Here is a 25,067-nt window from a genome sequence, read left to right on the forward strand (position 1 = left end):
CGCCGGTAAATGTAGTCCTTATAAGTTCGTCTCGGCTCATGCAGTTTGACAAGTCTGTACTCGCTAGTGTGTCGGTACGAGAAAGTGCACTTCAGTTAATGATTAACGACATAGCATTTTAAACCTTGACACTCTTTCTAATCTGTTACTGAAGCCATAACAGTGTATTCAAATCGACGGGTGTGTTACACGAGACAGTTGAGCGCTATGGCGGCCCTGCGAGCAGCCAAACAGGCGCTCAGGAAAGAGATAAAGAAGCGCGTGGCTGCTTTGAGTGACGAGGAGAAACTTCGCCAGTCCCAGGTCGTTTCACAGAAGGTAAATACAGCTGTGGACTAGTTTGGGGTTCAGAGTGTTTACACCGCTGGGTTTACACGATGTGCTGAAGCCTATCTGCTCTAGTACACTCTATAATAAGGGCAATGTTTACATAGAAACACACACACACACACACACACACTACTGACACAAAAGCTCCATAGAGTGGCTGTAACTATACTTTGAATAGCTTACATACTATATCCATGTATACATGTTGATAATTATAGATCAGTGACCCTTTAAATGTGTAAAGCATTGAAGCTAGAGATGTACCGATACTAAATTTCTCAGCCGATACCGATAACCGATTATTCAGAGTGATATTGGCCGATACCGATAGTTCTGCCTTTTATATCTTCTTTTAAATTAATAATAATTAATTCCACAATTCTGAAAGAAATGAAAATAAAAACTTTTATTCTCTCCATTTCAGCAACTTGTTTCACAGTAACTGGTCTCATAAACAGAAAACACATTACTCTAATTAACATTAACACATGAACTACATTCTGAAGATTTAAGTAAGATTTCTTAACTTGGTGAATGTTATTACTTCATATTAACATTGACTGAATTGTAAAAAAAAAAAAAAAACCCTCCTGTTAGGCTCACATTCACTCTCCACAAACAAAAGCATTTCTACTTCATCACCGACATCAAACTGGTAATATATAATATCAACTTTTTTTATATATTAACATTAACTGGATATGAAATACAATACACAAAAAAATTATGTGCTACATATACTTATGAAACTCCTCTTCATTTAAATCAACTCTCTCTTGAAGGCTTATGTTCCCTCACGCAATCTGCTATCGATTAGCGACCGATGCGTAGTAGTTCCCTCTCAGCGTGGCTCCAGGTCCCTTTCCAGAACCTTCAAACTAACTGTTCCTCAGTGGTGGAATGAACTTCCAACCTCAATCCGGACCGCAGAATCTCTCACCATCTTCAAAAAACAGCTAAAGACCCACCTCTTCCGTGAACACCGTACTAACCCATATAAAATAAAAAATAAAAAATTGCACTTGCACCTCTACTCTGTGCACTTTGCTTCTTCTGGAACTCAATTAACGGATCTTGTATGGTAGCACTACTTGTATTGTTCTCTGCTTGATATATCGCTTTGCTTGTATTTTCTCAATTGTAAGTCGCTTTGGATAAAAGCGTCTGCTAAATGAATAAATGGAATGGAATGTAAATCTTTCATCAGTGTACTGGCCCTTTAATTCAGCGTGAGCAGTGTGGCAAAAAAAAAAAAAATTAGACTTGATGCCGAAATTGCTTCACTGCTGCAGCGTCCGGTGTAAAATTTTATCAGTGCAGAGATTACAAACTGCAGTTTTGTCGTTATTCCACACAAGAGACATAATCTTTACACACAGCACGAAATCAATGTGTTTACATAAGATACATAAGAGTTAATGTTTCACCGTGATGCAGTTCATTCCAGACTTTATGACTGCAACTCTACACGGCCGCATGCCAACTCAGGCCTTCAGCTTCTTTGACATGTCCTTCTCGGAGTTTTAAGTTTGCTTGTAATGTGAGACCTTACACTGTAGATTCAGTGTTTGGCCTTGCTTAGTGATTGAATGAGCTCCTCTTTCCAGGTCACATGGTCCTGCATTCTCATTAATCAGGCAAAGGTCTAAAGATCTTCAGACTCTTTGTTTTGAAAAGGGACAGTGATGGGGGAGCATTGTGGAATCATTTTAGAGACCAGGCTGATGTGCACTTTTGAAGTGTTTCTACTCATCTGTGTTAGGGTTGTCTTACAGTAAAAAAGGCTTCCCTTTTAACTAGCCTTTAAACCCACACCAGCTTTTTAATCTCTCCAATATTCACAAAATGGTTGCTGTTTTGGAAGGCTTTTAATGTGCAGTTGTTGTTGTATCGTTAACATCAACATTGTGGCTTTACTGAAAGCGTGCTAGAACAAAAAGGTGTAAAAAAAAAAAAAAATTGTCACAGTACCATGATGGTAGTTTTCTGTAAATAATACCTTGATACAACAATGTGAGCATTTTGGCTCGTGTGTGATGGTAACATGAAACACAGGAAAAGAAACGTGATGAAAACTCACTCATGCTGTGTTCATTTTTAGCCGTCCTTGATGTAAGAGTTTGATCATAGATAAGACAATTTATTGCAGCTATTACCAACACAGTGAACAGGGTTTAAGTGATCTTTTAATAAGCACTTTGACCAGTTTTTGCTGCAAGCTATTTTCTAAACATTTAATGAACTGCAGACAAAAAAGTAAGTTACACCAAGAGTACTGTGCAGAAGTCTTAGGCACATGCAAAGAAATGCTGTAGAGCAAAGATGCCTTCAAAAATAGTGAAATGAAATGTTTCTCCTTATTAAAAATACTATAAAGAACATTAAACAGTAATAAATGAAACAAAGGCATTATTTGGTGTGATGACCCTTTTGTTTAAAAAAAAAAAAAAAAAAAAAAAAAAGTCTCAGGTAGAATTAGTGCAGTTTTATAAGGAAATAAGCTGTAAGTTTTATTGAGCATCTTGTAGAACCAGACACGGTTCTTCTGGAGACTTTGACTGTCGCACTTGTTGCAATTTTGCAACAAAACTCAGCAGCCTTCATTATGTTTTTTTGTCTGAAAAGTGGTTTCTTACCATTTAATATGCTGCTTTCTTTACGGACATAGAAGCATTTTTCTGTAACTTTTAATTTTGTGCTGGAAAACTAATGTTTGAAAATCAAAAATGTTTTTGTACTGACTTGATGATAATGTAGAAGTCATAAAATAAATCTCTGTGTAACAAAGTTTGTACTAAAAAAAAATAGGGTGCCCAAGACTTTTGCACAGTACTGTATGTCTTCAGTCAATAACACTTCAGTGAACTGCCCTGGCATTTATTGTATGGGCAAATGCAAAGGTCTCTGCTTGCATTCTGAATTTGGCCTCTTTAGCTGCCATGTAGACAAATCTAGACAAGCATTTGTCTCTAGTGTTTCAGGTCATGAATCCTTACAGATCTGCCAAGTACTTTTTGCTGCATCTTCAGCTTTTTTCCTATGTGGAAAGAAGTAGGAGTACCACATCTCCTTCACCAGGATTGACTGGCACAAAGGAGATGCACATCTCCTTCACTGGGACTGACAGGTGCAGAAGCCTTATGTTCTTTTTTAGGACTGACAGGCAGACAAGCCACATCTCCTTTACTAGGATTGAAAGGTGAAGAGGCCACACCTCTTTCTCTAGGACCGACGGAAAGGCCATGTATGCTCTGAAAGTTAAAATGTTGCTGATTAGAAGAGGGATGAAATGAGGAACTAATTGTATAAAGAATAAAATGACGATGATTCAGCACTGTTTCTAAAACTAGCACACCCTTTTCTGCATTTCTGCAGCTGTTCAAACATCACAACTACAGAAGCAGCCATCGTGTCGCTGTGTTTCTGAGCATGCACGATGAAGTTCGCACCGAGGCCATCCTTCAGCACATGTTCAGCAGCGGCAAGGTCTGTTTCATCCCCAGGTACCAGAGCGACAGCAACCACATGGACATGCTACAGCTGAACAGCATGGAGGACTTGAACTTGCTGCCCATCACCAGCTGGAATATCCGGCAGCCCGCTGACAATGACACGCAGAGAGAGGAAGCTCTCGCTACAGGTAGTTTCCCATAAAGTGCATCACATCGGGTGTGAACCTTTTTTTTTTTAAATTATTTTTTTAAGCCCATTTCATTTTTAGCAAATTGTTTATTATTTAATTATAGTTACTCTGGTGGACCTATGTTAAAAAGTATCAAGTTTAATTCAAGTAAATCAAGTTTACTTTCAAGAGAAGGACATTTTAAAGCATACACTAGTTCCTTATTCGTTTGTGAATCGGAAAGGAATTTTATTATGCCTTTTCATTTGATTAGGAAACGAGATTGAATAAAACATTATATGCTAAATGACTGTTCAACAATTGTGAACTCCGCAGCCATGGTGGTGGAGCTCCTACTGGACTTTTGAGGATAAAATTATCCTATCCTATATGCCCATTTCAAATGTATTTAAAAGCTTTAGATTCTCTAGTATCAGTGTAATGGAAGCCCAAATAACGAATATCTGAATATTCCCCCCATTTTCCCTATGTACTGGCCTAGACCACCAGATGGTGCCGTCTTGTTATTTTCCATTCAAGCCAACTTCAAAAAAATGGTGTGGTGCAGACCTGATTATGTAACACTGTTTAAAATGTTGCAAGGATAAGAAGTAGTAGTAATAATCATAATAATCCAGCTGAAAGTGATTTTCAGTATGTGCATAAATCGAAATGACAAAACAGGATTCTTAATAACTTCATACCCTTTGTTAAATGGTCACAGCCCCTACAGTCTCTAGGTGCTGCACTCTGACATTTCAAGTTGTTTAATGTGAGAACGCTCAACTTGAAGATAACCCTTGTTTCAACTCAAAAGTAGTCAAGGAAATGGATTACTTTAAGTTGAAATTTCTAAAAACATGACAAATGGAATTAAAGAGAAGAAATAAGTTCATATACAGTGCTGTGAAAAAAGTATTTGTCCCCATCCTGATTTCTTCTGTTTGTGTGAATATCTCTTACTAAATAGTTTCAGAAATTGAAACAAAATCTAAGATAAAACAAAGTCAACCTGAGTAAACACAAAATACAGTTTTTAAATGATAATGTTATTTATTAAGGCAAAAAAAGTTATCGAATGTCAACTGGGCCTGTGTGAAAATTTATTTTCCCCCATAGTTACTAATTCCCCAAATCTATGAAACTGCATTCATAATGGGGTTCAGCTGGACTAGACACAACCAGGCCTGATTATTGCAAAACCTGTTCAATCAAATCTATACTTAAATAGAACTTTTTCAACAGCATGAAGTTGGTTAAAAGATTTTATCCAGTAAAACTAAAGTTGAAAGAAATTCCAGAAATGATTAAGAAGGTGATTGAAATACATCAGGGGAACGGTTACAAAGCTATTTCAAAAGCTCTGGGATGCCAAAGAACCATAGTGAGAGCCATTATCTCCAAATGGAAAAACTGCACAGTAGTGAACCTTCCCAGAAGTGTCTGACCTTCCAAAATTCCTCCAAGAGCACAGCAACTGCACATCCAGGAAGTTACAAAAAAGCCAAGGGACAACACCAAAGGAACTACAGGCCTCTCTTACATCAACAAAGGTCACTGTTCATGACTCCACTATCAGAAAGACACTGGGCAAAAATGGCATTCATGGAAGTGTGGCGAGGTGAAAACCACTGCTCACCCAGAAGAACATTAAGGCTCGTCTGAATTTTGCCGAAATACATACTGATGATCCTCAAAACTTTTGGGAGAATGTTCTGTGGATTGATGAGTTGAAAGTGGAACTGTTTGGAAGACAGGGGTCCTGTTACATCTGGCATAAACCAAACACAGAATTCCACAAAAAGAGCATCATGCCTACAGTCAAGCATGGTGGTGGTCGTGTGATGATGTGGGCATGCTTTGCTAGTTCAGGGACTGGGTAACTTGCAATAATTGAGGGAAACATGAATTCTGCTCTCTAGCAGAAAATCCTAAAGGAGATCCTAAAGTCTTCAGTCCGTCAGTTGAAACTCAAACGCAACTGGATTATGCAGCAATATAATGATCCAAAGCATAAGAGTAAACCCTAGTCCTAGAAGTAAGTGATAGACTGATCTCCAGCTAATGGAAGCATCTGGTTGAAGTTATTGCTGCTAAAGGTGGCACAACCAGATTTTCTATTTAAGGGGGCAATTAGTTTTTCACATTGGTGATAGGTGTTGGATAACTTCTTTTTTGCTTCAGTAAAAAAAGAATAATAAAAACTGTATTGTGTGTTTACTCATGTTGCTTTTGTTTTATGTTTTATTTTAAGATCTAAAACTATTCAGCATGAGGAGATATGCACAAAAACAGAAGAAATCAGGATGGGGCAAATACTTTTTCACAGCACTGTAACTTAAATGGGTTATCATGTTTTACAGTGTAGCAGCTGTTCCTTTTTTCGGTTCTCACTTGGTGCTTGCAGATCCTCCCATCTCTCTGTGTTATTTTGTGCTATCGGAGCCCCTTCAATCTTTCTCAGTGATTGCAACCCTGTCTCTTGGAGCTTGCAGCCTTGCCCATCTCGGAAGGATTTCAGACATCCTCTCACTCACTCTCTGAAGGACCGCAGATGTGTTCTCTCTCTCTCTCTGAAGGATCGCAGGCGTACTTTCTCGTCCTTTCTTTGAAGGATCACAGATGCGCTGTCTTGCTCAACAATGTGATTAAACACATGTTTAAAAGCACCCTTCTCAAAAACAGTGCACACCAGCCTTAAAGTGAAGTTCCACCTGATGGGTGCTATTTATGGAATTTTTTGCATATTCATATTTTTCCAGCACATTGAGACACACTAAAATTACAAGTGTGGTCATAACAATGTAAGAATAGAGCCTGTGGAACTTTTTCCTTTCTCATACACACTCCTTCCAGCTTTGCCCCCCCCCATCTCAAGTTGTTATTCTCGTGTCAATCATTCCAATCACGTCCCCATTCATTCCAGCCCCCTCCCTCTTTCACCAAACCCCTCCCTCATATGTCCCAGGTTACCATCCCTCTTCACTCATCCCAATATTCTCCTCCTATTCATTTAACCTCATCCTCGTAGAAGGATGCCCGTCCGTCTTGACTCTTCTCTGTCCTGACACAGCCCATCCCTTTTCATTCATCCAAGTCCTCTCCCCATTCATCCTAATCCCCTCCCTCATTCATTCCTCCCCTCCTTCACACATCCCTTCCTGTTTCACTCATCCCAACCCTACCCCTGTTTATCCAAACTCCCTCCCCCATTCACCCCAACCTTTCCCCATGTACATCCAAATCACTCACTACGTGCAGCACTGGCTCTCTACTTCCTACATTACGAGCTACTCACTCTTGCAGGTCTCACTACATATGAACTGGCATACAGTATTCATGTTGTTTACACCCTGATTCTGCTACATAATCTCTAGGTTACAGACTCATGATCCAATACAGGAACTAGTTCTGCCATCCCACATGCCACCAAGAGTAGGAAGCTAGCACTTGATTTTCATCAATTAATCACCTACCATGTTAAACCTTGATTTTAGACCCACACTTAAAGGAGTTAGCTACAGCTGAAATTTACATCCTTGCTAATCACTTATTCCTATTTAATTAACTGCTACACAGTTTCCAGTGAAAGTAGGGGGAGATCATCATCCTTCTTGCTGAATTTCAGTCCCCCGATAAAGTTTCCTCCTGTTCTATTCAATGGAGTTTTTGCTTGCCTGTATCACCCCAGGTTTACTCACCAGTTCTTAAGGCACCATCATCTCTTGGACCTTCTTGGAACAACTGCATAACAAATGCACTAAAAAAAAGAAAAGTTTTCTTCCTCCAGTAGCCAAGGTCACTCACCATCTCATCACCTCATCAGCCCCTTTCACTAGAGACTACAATCATGTGAAAAAATAAGTAACCCCTATGGGATTTAAAAAAAAAAAAAAAATTTATTTAATTTTTTAACATATTTGGACAAGCAAACATTTTAATCCTTCTTGAAACAGTGTCTATTAATAAAGTTGATTCATTCTATCAAATGAATGGTGGTGAGAAAGAGACACTCGGTTCGTTTACATGGACAACAATAATCCAATATTAACCCGATTAAGACAATACTCTGTCGCATTTTGCGACAGGACAAATACACACATGGCAGTGCTCAACCATTTGCCGTCAAACAAGAGAACTTGACTGCGTCCAAAATCGAGTACTTGCCTACTATATAGTAGGAGAAATACATGTATCTCAGCTACTTTATAATATGTAAGTACGCGGTTTTGGACGCAGCCCACGGCTTCAAGAAGTCGTCTATTTGCATGTATAGCATGACAAATAATTAACTGCACTTGAAGCTTTCGTAAAATAAAAAAATGAAACACTTAAAACTCTATACGGTACCATAACGAAGACCAACTGTATGTCGATACGTGAAATTCTGGAGGGAACGTCGGACGGCGTGGCGTGGGGACGTAATGACGTGTGCTGTTAATTGATCTATGTTCTATAACATGTAAAACCTGAACATGAAAAGAATATTCTAAAAGCGACTCATGTAAACACCTTAATCACAATATTGTCTTATTCAAAATAAGCTCAATAATTAGATTACTGCTGTCCATGTAAACGTGGTCAGTTAAGAATTAAAGGACCAACACAGTGACCCATGAGCTAGTTTTATTCTACCATACTCCACAGGATGTAAGGAAAGTGAGTGTAACTGTGAAGAAATTTGTTAAGAGCGTGCATCTGTGGTGTTCACATTGAACTCGTTGAGTGTGACATTCACACTGAGCTTGACATGTCTGTCTGCTTCAATGCCACTAAAGCTGTTTTCTTTTTAATACTCCTGTTAAAGAGCAGACCTTGACTAGTTGGTGAAAGTAAAAGGTTGGGTGTGTTTGTGTGGGTTTGCCTAAGTGCGTGTATGAGAGTGAATGTGTATTTGCTTGTTTTTCTTTTTATGTGTTATTTTTATATGTAATCGCATATTCTAAGGGATACACCGATGCAGCAATCCTACATTCTCATTTTCAATATTTGAACTTGGCCTGTACCAAATATCACTGGCACACAGTAGCTGAGCCTGCTGACTGATTCCAGTGGTATTTGGGTCATATTTGTTAATGTGGTGTTAGTCAAATTTTCTCAAAGACTTTCTTCATACTTGTGTATAAAAGTGATCCAAGAGACAGTTCATAGAAGCATACTTTTTCATTTTGTTAAATTGGCCTGTGTGGCTAGCTTTGTAGCAAGCTGTGAACGAGGAAAGCTGTTATACACACACACGCACGCGTACACACACACCAAACACTCTGAAAATAAAGAACTCTAATTACCTTTTCAGGGCTGTAATCCAATGACAAGACTCTCTTCTGTACTAAAACAAATCACAAGACAGGACTCTCAGCAGGGTGCTTATATGACTCATCACATACAAACATCTGCTCTGCACGTGGAAGAGTTTCAACAAAACTTTTTTTTTTTCCTAGTTAAAACATTTCCTAGTTTCAGCACATATTCTGTGCACGTCAGTCCAATCAGAGGAGACATGGCCTATGTGCTTATCGCTTTAATTAATGGAAGGATTGCTTATGTGCCTATCCATTCACCAGCGGAAGCATTGACTTTGTGCCTACTAAAGGAGGTGTGACTTTTATGCTCGTCAGTCCAACCAAAGGAGACATGCCCACTGAAAGTTGGTTATCAGTCCAATGAAAGTTGGTGTGACCTACAGTATGTGTCTCTTAGTCCAACCAAAGGAGGCATGACATACTTGATGAAGAGTCCAAATAAAGGTGGTGTGACCTATTTGCCTAATTAGTCCAACCAAAGGAGGCGTGGCTTATGTGCTTTCAGTCCAACCAAAGGTGTTGTGACCTATATACTTATCAGTCTACCAAAGGAGCTGTCTTTCTTTCATATATCTAGTCTGAAAAGTGTCCAGTGATCTCATTGAAAGGATTTTATATAATCATTGTGGGGAAAAAAAACTGATGAAGTGGTAAGCAGAGAAATGCCTACTCAACCTCTGTAAAAAGTATTCATTTTTATTGTGAATATTGGAACCAAAGCTTTAATAATGTACCAACAATTTGAAGAATAGTTCAGTAGTCTGACAGTTTGTGGAGAAATGCTGCATACTCGGTTGTCTCTTGTGGCAACACTTACGGGAGATGCTGTGCCGTGGGACTTAGTAAATTAAAGAGGTGAAAATTCAGAGCCTTATTTAAAAATAGCATAAACAGAAGAGAGGTGGCACAGTGTCACTGTGGGATAGCTTCACAGCTGCAGGGTTCATGTTTCTGGTTCCGGGTTCTGTAACCTGAGCTCAGGTTACACAATATGAGTTTCACATGTCCTGCCACCTCCCAAAAACATGCAGCTAGTTAGATTGGCTACTCTAAATTGTCTAAATGAGTATATGAATGTGGGGGCCCTGTGTTGTATGCTGGTTTCTTCTTCTTATGCCCAGTGTTTCTGGAATAGACTCCAGTTCCACCCTTAACCAGGATAATGCAGTTACTATGAATTGATGAATGGGAAAGACGTATAACTGAACATTCTGTTGGAAGTGTTCACTAACAATGAAATGTACACAATTTCCTACCAAGATACACTATATGGCCAAAAATTTGTGGACACCTTACCATCACACCCATGTTTTTTTTTTTTTTTTCATCCCATTCCAGATTTAGTCCCCACTTGCTGTTGTAATAACATCCACATGTCTGTGAAGGTCTTCTTCTAGATTTTGGAGTGTGGCTGTGGGGACATGTGCCCATCCATTTTTGTAGATCAGGCACTGATGTTGTGCTAGAAGGCCTCGGCATGTCTACGTGTCCAGTTCCTCCCAAAGGTGTTCAGTGGGGTTGAGCTCAGGGCTCTGTGCAGACCACTCGATTTCTTCCACTCCAGTCTTGGCATATCGTGTCTTCGTGGACCTCTCTTTATGCACAGAGGCATTGTCATGCTGAAAAAGGTTTGGTCCTCTTAGTTTCAGTGAATGGAAATTGTAATGCTACAGCATACAAACACATTCTATTCAATTCTGTGCTTCTGACTTTGTGGCAGCAGTTTGGGGATGAACCACATACGGGTGTTATGGTCAGCTGAGCACAAACCTTTGACCATGTAGTGTATATTGTTTGGTGGTGCTGTTTATTTCTTTACTTTATTGTTGTCTGACATTGTCTTCAAAAGTTTCATCACACACTCACCTCAGGACATTGTTTGCTGCTGTCGCATTCAAATGAAGTATAGAGGAAAATAAAGTTGGAGTGACGCAAACACTGTGAAACACTCCCTTTTATCTTTTGGTATATTTCATTACAAGTACATGCAGAAAGTTTTGTACAGATATTTCTTAAAACATGTTTCCTGTATTTTCCCCACTGATTAGGTTGTTGTTAAGAGCTCAATTAATACTGAAACAGTGATCTTTGTAGACCAAGTTATTATAGCGTGTAACATCTCTATACAGTGGAAGCAAGAAGTCTCTCTCTCACACACAGAGGGCTGGTGAGATGTTTTTAAAAAGTGAATGCATCCAATCAGGAATTGATGATTATGATATCTGCGTCATCTCCAGGCTATAAAACTTGCCTTTTTTTTTTTTTTTTTTTTAAAAGCTCTTAACCACATTAGAAAATGCTGCAGAATATCCAGGATGCATCAGATTTAATACCCATGGCGAGCAGCGCTGCATGACACCAGTGCTTCGTTTCTCATACTGCGCAGTACAGCATAGAGATTCAGTTAGCAGTGAAAGCGCTCACCTGTCCTACTGCGTCTACGATTTTGCCCACTGATCCTGGATCAGCAATCTGCTGTGAGCCTCTTCAAGTGGCTTCTGGCTGCCTTCCGTTCTTCTTCATCACCTTACAAAAGCAAGCAGGAAAACCGCCTCCATAGAAAGAGGAGTTGATGTTCGGGGAGGATGGATTAGATTTTTGATTGAAGCAGACTTAAAGAAAATCTGCATAGATATTTTGTGAGACTAAATAGTTCTGGGGAGATGCTTTTGCTAAGATGAAGAAAGATAGGATTGAGAATGCTCTAAATGCAGTGGTTTTGTTAACTGAACAGTTCTGCAGAAATTATAAAAAATGTAGCGTTCCCATACCCTAAATATAATCAGTCAGCCACCACATGTTAAGTATCTGGTGTGTTTGCTTCTTTTCTTTTGCATTTAAGCCTTGAGTGTAATATAACTAACAAGCAATAGAAGACTTTCACCATAAATCTTATTTATAAATACATTCCCAAATCTTCATATACTTATTTTAATCATTATGGTAAGTAATTTCGTAATTTGTAAATAAACAGTTTTCTAAATTAGCAGAGTTAGTCCAGATTAAAAAAATAATGTCCAACTTTCTGCAATGTAACCTTTTGAAACTTAAATGAGCTCATGCTAAAATGTGGTAAAAACAGAGTCCTTCTGTATCCTTAACCACAACAGCAAGTCTGTGTGACATTTAAGATCTAGATGCAGTGTGAGGCAAATATTTACAGAAAATATTTTTTAAGAGACAGACCTCAATTGCTAGTTAGTGCCTGTGCAAAACAAAATGAGCAGCAGCATGTCAGGGGTCATCAGTTACCCTATGATCACACTAGTAAGTGACAAAGGCATAGGAGACCATTATGTTTCTATGTACATGTGCAACACCGAGCCGCAATTTCACTGACAATGCAAGGAACAGCACATCAAATGACCTTTTGAATTGAGATTTTTTTTGCAAGTAAGATACGATGCGGTAAAGCACCAAATCCACACCACTGGCTTTAATACTGTATATCCTCAGACCAATCCTACCATGCATGTGGTTTGAGTTTCTTCAGTTGCCCACTCACAATTACCAGTAGTTAGTTCACATTTACTGTTTGATGTGCAAAAATGGGGGGAGGGAAAAAAGGCTTCACCTTCCTGTCATATACGACCTTTCATTAAATGAAGCAATGTAAGGAAGTAGTAGAGATTGTTGCTGAGGATCTCTACTACTTCCTGAGTGTACATGAGTATGTAGCTAGTACAGGTAACTTTCTTTGCTACAAACTAGTATGAGGCCGATCATATAATGTGACTCAAACAACCAATTTTCAAACTGATTGGTGCTTCATTTTATTTATATTTAACTAGTTAGCCTTGGAAGCCACATACATAGTTCAAGTAAAGATAGTCCAAATGAAAGTGAGACCAAGTCATGATTGAGACCATCAAATCATTGAGGCTTAAGTATTGAGACCAGAAAACCGTCAAATCCATTTGAGGCAAAGTCTTTGTTTCAATTAGTTGGCTTCATTCATGCATTGTGCCAAAGATTGTGCTGTTTTCTAGAAGAAGGAAGGACTTTTTTTGTCAAACTTTGTTCACGTGAAAAAAAAGGATAATACAAATATTATTTTTACAAATTCTCAGTCGAGATCGAGACCATATTTAACGAAAAAATGCCCAAGGCAATAAGTCAGAGAAACATCTCAAGACCAGACTCAATCCAAGAGCGGAAATAGGTCCTACAGCCCTAACTACAACCTCGCATCATTTTGTAGACAGTACAGGCCCATAAGTGACGACCGTAGCTATTACTACATGCCCACAAGAGACAAACTACAAGTGACACAAAGACACTTGGTTGTGTAGAGTTATATTTGGATTAAAACATTGTGTGAATTTAAGTTGGTTAGTGACCAAGCTATTCATTTAGACTGTGAACATAATGGCAAATACTAGTGAACAGGGTTTCATTGTAAATCCCTTTTTACTATCTCTGATTTCTCCCATTTCTCCAATAGCCCATATTAAACTCAGAATATTTGATCGCTTGCCTTCTAAGTAATTTCTTTGCTCAGTCTATGTTTAGGAAGGAACTTTCTGCAGTCCCCTGATAGTATATACTTATTCATGTTGTTTGGGGGAAAATGTATACGTATTGCTTCCGCCACCACTGTTTTATACGTTATAAATGAATGTTACAGAGGGGAGTATTATTAAACTGAAGGGCCAGTGATGGTGTCTGCTGATCATTATTGCACTGCTTTTATGATGTTCTTGTGTTTATCAATGTTTAATGAGGTTGTATTGCTTTGAAAACTTGACTCGTATTTATATATCAATCTCCAGTTCAATGATGACTGATGAATTAGTCTGACTGCAAGGCGAATTATGTTGCCTAGCATTTTTCATTGTCAGGGTATGGGAACATTTAGTGACTCTATGCCATGTGAGTACAAATGAATGCCTGTAGTCATGGGCTCATATGTATGCACAATATATGCATTTCAGAAAACACAGATGTTTTACAGTTACATTTACTGTATATAGCGCTTTTCTAGACACTCAAAGTGCTTTACATTGTATGGGAGGAAATCTCCTCAACCACCACTACATTTACATTTATTCATTTAGCAGACGCTTTTATCCAAAGCGACTTACAAATGAGAAAATACAAGCAAAGCGATATATCAAGCAGAGAACAATACAAGTAGTGCTACCATACAAGATTCGTTAGTTGAGAGTAAACCTTCAGGAGAGTGTTGACGTAGGGCGGTGCTGTTCCAGACAAGGTCTGGTAGGTGAGCATCAAGGCCTTGAATTTGATGCGGGCGGCTACAGGAAGCCAGTGGAGGGAGATGAAGAGGGGTTTGACATGGGTTCTCTTGGGCTGGTTGAAGATGAGGTGTGCTGCTGCATTCTGAATCATTTGGAGGGGTTTGATGGAGCTGGCCGGGAGGCCTGAGAGTAGTGAGTTGCAGTAGTCCAGTTTTGAGATAACAAGACCCTGAACTAATATCTGTGTAGCCTGTTCGGTGAGGTAGGTCTACCACTAGTGTGTAGCATCCACCTGGATGATGTGATGGCAGCCATAGTGTGCCAGAATTCCCACCACACACCAGCTATTAGTGGAGAGGAGAGCGTGATGTAGCCAATTGAGAGATGGGGATTATTAGGGGGCCATGATAGAGAAGGGCCAATGGGGGAATTTCGATTTTTAATGACCACAGAGAGTCAGGACCTCGTTTTAATGTCTCATCCGAAAGACGGTGCTGTTTTTACAATATAGTGTCCCCGTCATAGACCACAGGGTGAGCACCGTTTGCTGACCTCCCTAATACGACAGCCAGCAGCAACCTTAGTTTTCCCCAGTTGGTCTCCCATCCAGCTACGGGCCAGGCTCAACCCTGTTTAGCTTCAGTGGGAGCTGCAGGGAGACATGGCTCTGGTGCAGATATTAAACTGTCATTATATTGCCAGACATTAAATTGCCTAACTTTTTATCATTTATTTTGTTAGCACAACATTTAAAATATTATTTCAGAATACATTGCTTAAACAGAAACAATACGCACTGCACCACGGCATGCAATCCACCCCCCCATCTTTATTGAATTACCAGTGAACAAAACGGTGAGATTGTCTTCTCTGAGAAGGACACAGAGCAGTGCTCCTGTAAATGATTCCAAAACAAGGAGCTTTAGATGACATCTGTCCTCATACATCTTCCTTATGTTCCCTTTTAGAATACCCTTCATTTTGGGAGCACAAATGTTTCCCAAAAATGCTACTACATAGGAATGAAGGATATAGAATTTGTGTTTATTTACAAAGTTTAATTTAAACTCAGCATAATATGTATTAATAAGGTGTTGGGCCACCACAAGCCACCAGAACAGCTTCTATACACCTTGGCATAGATTAAAAAAAATCTCTGGAACTGTACTAGTGGGATGAACACCATTCTTCCAAAGTATATTCTATCAGTCGATGTTTATTGATGGTGCTGGAGAGAGCTATCTTAAGCCTTTGGTCCAGAATCTCCCATAGGTATTCAATTTGGTTGAGATCTGGTGATTGTGAAGGCTATAGCATATGATTTTTATATAATTTTCAACCTCATCAAACCATTCATTGAACCCTTGTGCCCTGTGGATGAGGACATTATCTGAGGGTGCACTATCATCAGAATAGAAATGTTTCATTGTAGGATAAGGGTGATCAATCAGAAGAACATTGTATTGATGTGTAGTAACTTCCATCTAATAGGATCAGTAGATTAAAACCATTGCAGTAACCATTCCTCCCTCAGCATACAGAACTGTTTTTTTTGTTTGTTTGTTTGTTTTTTTGGTTTTTTTGCTTTTTACTTTAGTTTGTCACTCATTTGTATATGTCTGTATGAACATATCGCAAAACAGTGTTGGTCAATATCGGGCTCACACCTATCATACATTACCAAAAAGCAAATGGTTAGCAATGTGAATTTTTCTGCTTGTAAAGGCTGGTTTTAAAGCTCTCCTTCATATTTGCTTGCTTATTGTATGCCAGTATCATAGGAATCCACGAGGTGCCTCCCTGACTTTTAGATTTAGATTTTTTCGAATATTTTGTGCAGTTATAGTCATCCATTACACAGTAGTAATAAACTGTCCTCTAAACACTGCCTGTACAGCTTGAAATGCAATTAGACACGAAATGTAATGACTTGATCCATTATGAGCAGATTATTACAAAACAGGTTTGTTATACATCCCCAAAATGTGATGACGTGCTCCTGAACAGGCTGATGTACAGAATGCATCACATTATAATCAAGTTATTATATAATGGTGTGGTCACAAAGGGCCAAAATGTAATAACTTGCATTACTGGCAGATTTATAAGTTTGGTATAACAGCCTAAAGTATAATAATTATATTATGGGCAGGTTATTACATAATGTGTTTCTAATAGAGGCCCAAATGTAATAAAGCCCATAGTATCATAACTTCTTATGACTTTCACCAAGCTTACTGGTGTACTTCTCCTAATATTGTGCTCATGATGTGCAAACATTGGCAGACTCCGAACAGAACAGAACTCCTTGGTTGCATGGGAGGGAATCTGTCTGAAATGTTACCCAATCAGACTGAAAGCAAACAGTGAAAATTAAAGTGCTATTTAAAATGAAATTAGATTTCTCAAGTGGAATAGAAATTTAAATATTGTATGAACGACTACTGGCAAGCCAGTTGATGAGTTTTAAATGAGAGTTGTTATATTATGTGTAAATTATTGTTCTTCATATTTCATACTAGAAAACTGATCAATGGCTTTATAACATTTATTGTCCAGGTTTTTTTTTTTTTTTGTCTGTTTTAGTATGTTTTTAGACATTTTCTCTTGACATTTGGAATTATGCTACAATAATAAGTAGTGTCCTTTTATTTCATTCATCTTTCAGCTTTTTAGATGCTTATGATAGCATGTTTATTTCATTGACTAGACCATACATGAAGCCATTTACTTACCAGTAATATAATAAAGCTACATTTTACTGCTACAGAAAATTAATGCTAAAGCTTTTTCCCCTCTCTCCAACTCTCATATAGGTGGCTTAGACCTGATCCTGATGCCTGGACTGGGCTTTGATAAAAATGGCAATCGTTTAGGGCGAGGTAAAGGCTTCTACGACTTGTACCTTCAACGCTGTATGAGACATTCTAAAGGCAAACCCTACACCATTGCACTAGCTTTTAAAGAGCAGCTGTGTGAGCAGATTCCTGTCGACGACACCGACATACTTATTGATGAAGTTCTCTATGAGGATGTTTGAGCAGGGGGAAAAAAGATCCATCTCAAAATTCATCAATCCATCCATTTTTCTATACCACTTATCCTACATTGGAGCATATCCCAGGGAACTTGGGGCACAACCCAGGGAGCAGGGTGCCAACCCATCACAGGGGACAATCGCACACGCATTCACAAACCCATTGACTCACTACAGACAATTTGAAAATGCCAATCAGCCTACAACGCATGTCTTTGGACTGGGGGAGGAAACTGGAGTACCTGGAGGAAACCCCCGAAGCACAGGGAGAACTTGCAAGCTCCTGGCACGCAGGGCGGAGGCAGATTTCGAACCCCCAACCCCTGGAGGTGTGAGGCAGATGTGCTAATGTCAAAATCAAAAGAGTTTACTCAATATGATTCACAGAAAGTTATAAAGTTCTAAAAATAAGTGGGTGAAGAAATTCCAGCTTTTTCCACCACTTAAGTCAAATGAAAGTGAAACTCCTCTTGATTAAGATGGAATTATTAACTGATGAAATGTTTTATATGTTGTGAAGTGTAAAAATCTACCTCTCAATCTGAATCTCAATAAAATAAACAATCCCTTGCATAAAAGCTACATTTAAATCTGACAGTATATTCTGATTTAGTGCTGTTTCAATGTTTCACTGATACTGATCAACTGTAGAGGGACAGAGAGACGGGAGTAGATAAACACACACTGCAAAAAGAAACTAATTTGCTAACATTTTTAAATTCCAGTATTCCATTTGGTTGGAATGAAAACCTGCACCCACACCGGCTCTTTCCAGATAAGATTGCCCACCCTTGATATAGTGGGAGATTTGATAATACACAAATCACGTAACCATAAGCAAATGCCGTATATGGTGGTGTCTCTTAGTTTGGCGTGGGTTTGTTTGAGCGTGGCAAAATCTATTCAGGCAAATTCTTCAATTTCACTTCGGGCTCTGCTGCTGCGATGGATCTTGTTGGGAAACCAAATGTTACATTGGCGATCTGGGAACATTTTTGATTCGTGCCTAACGAGAGAGAAATGTGCGACTGTGTCCATGTCCTCATTCCACCACTTCTCCTTCTCCCCAGGTCAATCACAATACCGTATCCCACGCCGGCCTCAAGCTGTTTCTCATTGCAACAACACGACACAGCAAGGCTTTATTGAGTTTTTCCACTGACAGAAGTGCTAATATAAAGCCTCATTTATTTTTTTTATATTTAGGTTTTTATTTAATTTAAGCCTATAAAATGATATTATAGTGTATGACATTACATTATATTATAGTATATTATATAGTGATATAAATTTTACCTCCAATTTGTTTGATTTCATGTTAATTTATTCGATCACAAAATCCTGGAGGGAATGTCTTGTCAGGTAATTGGCAGTTATTCCATATTGTTGGTGTCTCCTTGATACCCTGTCGATCCTTTCTTCTTAACCTTATATTCATTCATTAGCAGCGTTATGTCCCATTGGCCCACGGCATCACTTTAGAATGTTTATAAATATGGTATGTCGTCCCCCCCGTTGGAGTTGACCAAATGTCCCCTCAAGGAATAGCTGACAGTGGTGACCTTGGGGGGACATTTTTCTGATCTCCACAAAGAAAACTGTTTTTTTATTTATATATTTTTTAACGTCTTTATTTATAAGAAACTAAAAGAGCCCACAGGTTTCCATTTGGTTTCTGCAGTTATGGTTCAGGGTTAGATTTAAGTGTAGACACAGCATTAATTAGCTGTGTTAATAATTATGTCAGTAGAAGGTCCTCTCAACAAGTTATTAAACAAACGTGTGTGTGTGTGTGTGTGTGTGTGTGTGTGTGTGTGTGTACAGGTGGGGGTAGAAATAACAAGTAGTGGAGGAATATGGGAAATATGGTGACATTAACTTTATGGTTCACATTTACAAAGATTACACTTTACTATACTCCAGGGGAAATGTAACTCTGAATATCATTGTAGTAATCCAAATATGAAATGTGCTTGTTAGAGACAGTGAGTTAAGCACATAAAGTAGGGAAATTATTTTAGCATTGGTCCTAACAAAACATATGGGTTAAAGGAAGATTATTCTTGCTTTGTGTTTAAACAGTCCTGTTCGGAGTATCAGATAATTCTTTGTTTAAATGGACTAGAGAACAACACATTTTATGTCTCTTTTTAATCAGATGTTGTGTTCTAGTGACAGACAGGCTGTGACTTGCCAAACAAATGACAGCTTTGACAAAACGAGAGCCACAAGAGCTGAGTGTATGATTAGTGGGGTGTCACCAGAGCTGCTGTAAAAACCAAGCCAATGGCTTTGTCCCAAATATCACTAAGCCCTCCACCACTACATCGCTCCCTCGCTGCTTAAGGCTGATTTATACTTTTGTGTTGAAGCACATTTGCATGTCTGCGTTTCACAGTACTACAGTATCTCTGTTGTGTAAAGAATAACATTTTCCCTTATTCCATACAGCACTTTGTATTTTCCACAAGCTAGGTATGTGCTTGTGCTTCCCAACCCCTTTTTGAAAGCTTTGAAAATATTATACATATCATCACACAACAGAAACTAGTGAAAAACACGTTCTACAATGAGTTTAGCCCGAGTCACTCTGCTTGGTTCTTAGGCTGGTGTATTTTTAATAAATTGTCTCCTTTATGATAAAACTCGTGTATCAGAGCTTCATAAATCTAGCAGTGTTTGTGCCCATGTCAAACTGAACCTGCCCAGAAGAGGAAAAGGACATAAGTGTATTTTGCCCCAGTGCACAGAGAGGAGGATGCTGCAAAATTTCTCCAAGCATCAGGTTTAGAGATAAGGGGTGTACTCTGCGACTGTTCCATTTAACAGAATATTGGAGTTTATAATGGGTCCGGTTCTCAGGGTGAGGCAAATTCATACCTCAACATCAGCTGCCTCTGTAAAAAGCTCTGATACGTGCAACACGATTAAGTGAAAATCGCTGCGCTGCGTAAGTGATCAATCTGTTAGGCATGTGAATGGGCTGTGTGTCACCATGCCCCGAATGACTCAAAATAAGCCACAAAGGAAGTAAAGTTACAATGATGGACTCCATCGTGCTGTGTAAGAGCGCTTTTCTTCAAAACATAAAGTACCATCGTAATGGCGTAAACATGCTCAGGCTCATAACATTAGGTGCAATGTGAGTGCAGACCAGTGAGGTGGGAGGACAATCATGCTTCGTCACGGTACGAGCCAACTGGGCCTACTGTGAGTAAATGGTAAATGGTCTGCACTTATATAGTGCTTTTTTCCAAAGTACTTTACACTATGTCTCATTCACCCATTCACACACACACTCACACCAATGGTAGCAGAGCTGCCATGCAAGGTGCTCACTTGCCATCGGGAGCAACTTGGGGTTCAGTGTCTTGCACAAGGACACTTCGGCATGTGGCGTCACGTGGGCCGGGAATCAAACCGCCACCCCTATGATTAGTGGACAACCCGCTCTACCACCTGAGCCACAGCTGCCCAGTACGCACTAGCAGAAGATGGTAGCATTTTGGGGTTCACCAAGTCTCCAAATCTATAATTTGTCAACACCTCCATGCCACCAAACTATTTAGAAGGCATGCCAGAAGAAAGTCTTTACTTTTATCTAACCACAAACTTAAGCACCTGAGGTTCGCTAGATAATACTGGAACTTTGCCTAGAACAAGATTTTATGGTCAGAAGAAACAACAATAAAGCATTACAGAATAGAAGCTAATCCCCACTGTTAAGCATGGAGCTGTGATGTTTTCCCCTTTAAAGGCCTTAGGAACCTTCCATGAAACCCCAGGAGTTTACATAAACTATACTATACTACATATAATATTGTATTGTTTATTGCAAATAGGTGTCACAAAAGTGAATCGGGTTTAAGGTAGCAGTAGAAGGGGCTACTGAGAACAGTGGGCCAGTGGTACAGTTGTACTTTTTCAACTACAAATTTAATGTACTGTACTGTAATGTACTGTTCAGCCCCCGAGCAGCAGTCTTGCGAGGAGCAAGACGTGTACTCTAAGTTTCTCTAATTTATGTTGCACTTTTAAGTTTTTCATTTGACTCGTGAAGGAAAATCTCCCTGCCTCTACCAAGAAGCTACAACTAGGTCATGGTTGTATCTTCCAGCAGTACATGAATCCAAATCCAAACAAAACTGGTACAGTGACCACAGACTCAGGCTTTTCATGTAGTCATCTCCTGGCCTAACCTAAAATAGAAAACCTGTGGGGTGTGCTGAAGAGGATGTAGGATCCTGGAGGATATGGAGAGATTTTGCTTGTATTTTCTCATTTGTAAGTTGGATAAAAGCGTCTGCTCAATGAATAAATGTAAATGTAATTATGTATTGAGGAGATTTTCTGATTCTTTGCTCTCTTTAATCATTACAAGAGAATACTCTGTGCTGATATGTTGGTAAAGGGAGGTTGCACAACGTGAACAACGTGACGTGATTTTTGTTCTTAACTTCTTACAATAATTTAACTTCAATTAAAGGTTATATAGGATAAAGTGGTTACTGAAGATGAATGAATAAAGGTTAGATTTCTCCCATATTAGCCACAGACAAAACATTTTTACCCATCTTTACCAATGGTACAAATAATTCTAGAGCTGACTGTATTCAGATAAGGAAATAAAGGATGAGAGGGTGATTTAAACACTGTGCTAAATGAAGGGAGAGGGTTGGTTCTGCTTATAATTGCACTCTGAGCCATGTTTCCAGTGGCGCCAGACGAGCAATTAAAATAAGACTGTACAGGGAAAATAGGACAAAAGACTGGACAGGCACACTGCCAGATAGGAGCTTCAGACCTCAGTTTTCAGGCCTTGTGTTTAATTTTGTCTTTTGAAAGGAATGAGGAAGAAATTGCTGCATTGCCTCTCTCTCCCTGCTTTCACTGTTCTTGTTCTTGACTGGGATGCTTAATGCTGCATTGTGATTGCGCTTTGTAACATGTTATTATTATCTGCATTTATTGAGCATTGACTGCTTTTCTTAAGAGTCTGATTTTTATCACCAGGTTTGTGGATTGTGTTTTGGAACCCAGCAGTTGGGGCGTGACCAGTAAAAATGAGCAAGAGAGAAGTGTTGCTCAGACACATAGCAATGAAATATAATACCGTCATAGTTTACAGACTGTGAGATATATTTTTAAGTCTTATACAAAGTAACCAATTTTAGTGTATTCACAGTAGGAGTGCTAGTCCAACAATTATAGTGATCTGCTGGCCCATGTGGTAAACTATCACTACTATTAGTTGGCACTAGAAAAATCTTATAGTTATTCTGGTGGAAATTAATACTATTGTAGATTGGTCATTGGACAACAAATGCTAATTATTATTTCAGCTTAGAAAAAATACAGTGAAACACAAATGGGACTAGGTTTCTTTACAGTGCAGCATACATATTTTGTACAATAAAAATGCCTGCTATATTACATGTAGCTTCATTTTATATGGTGCATTATATTGATTTTTTTCTTTTTTTTATGTGGACATACTTTACTGTAAGGAGTGGATTAGTTTTACATTGTGTTGGTGAGGTAATGTAATTATTACTGGTGTATCTCTAGGATTTTAGTTCTGTATGAATGTCATGTCGCTAGTTTTTACAGACAATGTGGTCCTTTGTCTAAGAAATATGCTTTTTTGTGTTTTACCTAATACAAAAAAGGAGCTGAAATAAATTATACACAGAAATACACAGTTTTTGGCATTTTAATAGGAACACCTGTATTCGTGCCCATTCACGCATGTATCCACCAATCATTTGGCAGTAGTGCAATGCATACATTTATGCAGATACTGCTTAAAAACTTCAGTTATTCTTCATATCAGACATAAAAATGAGTTCAAATCCTAAACTGCTCAGTTGTAAAAATGAGATAAATGTCAGTCACTCTGGGTAAAGGCGTCGGCCAAATACCATAACTGTAATGTATATGACTGGTCCATACGTAGATGTTATGGGCATATAGCCTACTAATGAGCTAAGGGTAACTTGCACAGCCACAAGCCCTACAACAAGCGGTCACAGTATAATAAAGGTCAAAATAATAAGTTTACATTAAAAACATGAGGTGAGGATTACACTTTTAACGTTCGGTGTGACGACTGTCTCTGTGATTTAAACAGATGTTGCAAATCCCATGTAAATAAATCCTAATTATTACAGATGTCCTCCTCCGGCAATGCCACTTAACAGACATACTCTATACCCGGAAATCTTGTCTTATCTAAATAGTCCTTTACACTCCAGAAAACACAAAAATGAGGAAAAATGGAGACGGTGCATTTTTGCATCATACTTGTTAAAATGTAGACTATTTTTAGGCCTGTTATTTAAAAAAAAAAAAAAAAAGAGTAAACAAATCATTAAGACTCAAATTAAGTTTCCTCCCACACGATGTTGATACAGCACAGCAGACAGTTTCCTCCACTCGGCCCTCCGCTGATCATTTCAGCTGCTTTTTTGCTTCATCAGAAACCGGTAGGAACCAAGAAATGATTAATTAGGAAAAAACGCTTGGGGTGCCAACTCCCAGCACGGGCGCTCATTATAAGGCATTAATAAGGAGAGGCGCTGCCGCATGCTGGATGTGACAGGTGGAGCCAGATGACGCAGGCTTTGCATGAGCAACCATAAGGCGAGTTCTCTCCTATAATAACACCCTTATTTATCACTTCCCCAAGCCTTTATTGAGAATTAGGCTGGTATTTTTCTCCCAGAGGTCCTCGAGACATGCTTTCTAGTAATTGTCTCAGTTTAGATTACCCATGGAGTCAACATGGTCAGACTTCATTTTTACTGCTATTTGTGAGTTAATTGTTGGCTACATTATTGGCTGCACCTTGTAATCGCATGACCTTGGTGTTATGCTCACGTCCTGCACTCTTGCCTGCCAAAATGAACTTCTGAGAAGTGATTTTTCCAATATGAAGAGATGGCAGATGCCATTCAGCACTTGTGTTTGTGTAGAAGAGGAAAGCTCTCGGGTGCTTTGCTTACATTTTTAACAGCAGAGAAAAGTAATCTGACATTTCTGAATGCCAAAAATTGGCGCCACCAATGAACATGTATGAACAGGTGTCAGAAATAAATGTATAACAAAAATCAAGGCATTGTATATAGGAAGGCAATACAGCCGAGTTTGAAGTGAAGTTTGGAGCACATATCAGTTTTCGACTCTGGCAGTTGCAAGAAGGTCTTATGATAATCTTGTCCACAGGATAAATGGTCATTTTTACTCTATGTGTTAGCAGCTGTACAGCAAAAATAACGTGAAGCTGCATTTGCTTCAGAAAAAAAAATCAACCCTTGAAGGGAGTAAGGGAACTTGGTCCATTAATTGTTTTGGGTTTTTTTCTTCCCCTCTACATTCCCCTGCAGGACTAAATCCTGATCCATCACACTAAAGAAAGACGCAAACTGATAGTGTGACTGGATAGAACCATGAGTAATAGTGTAATAACTGGAGTTTAAAGTGGCATCGTGCTTGTAAAGGTGACTAATGAAGGATTCAGGACAGTGCTCTGCACGGCATTGTGGACCACGCTGGCAATGGCCTCTTACTTGACA

The 25,067-nt window shown here is 39.0% G+C and overlaps 1 protein-coding gene across 1 annotated transcript; it reads left to right on the forward strand.

The window, feature by feature from the left end:
• The first annotated feature begins 17 nt into the window (after positions 1–17).
• On the forward strand, positions 18–18,071 carry mthfs (5,10-methenyltetrahydrofolate synthetase (5-formyltetrahydrofolate cyclo-ligase)). Its single transcript, XM_053635145.1, has 3 exons — positions 18–318; positions 3,706–3,970; positions 17,273–18,071. The coding sequence occupies exons 1-3, from the start codon at positions 208–210 to the stop codon at positions 17,494–17,496; spliced, it is 600 nt and encodes a 199-aa protein (XP_053491120.1). The 5' UTR covers positions 18–207; the 3' UTR covers positions 17,497–18,071.
• The last annotated feature ends 6,996 nt before the right edge of the window (positions 18,072–25,067 follow it).

Source organism: Ictalurus furcatus, chromosome 10 (assembly GCF_023375685.1).
Source record: "Ictalurus furcatus strain D&B chromosome 10, Billie_1.0, whole genome shotgun sequence".
NCBI lineage: Eukaryota > Metazoa > Chordata > Actinopteri > Siluriformes > Ictaluridae > Ictalurus > Ictalurus furcatus.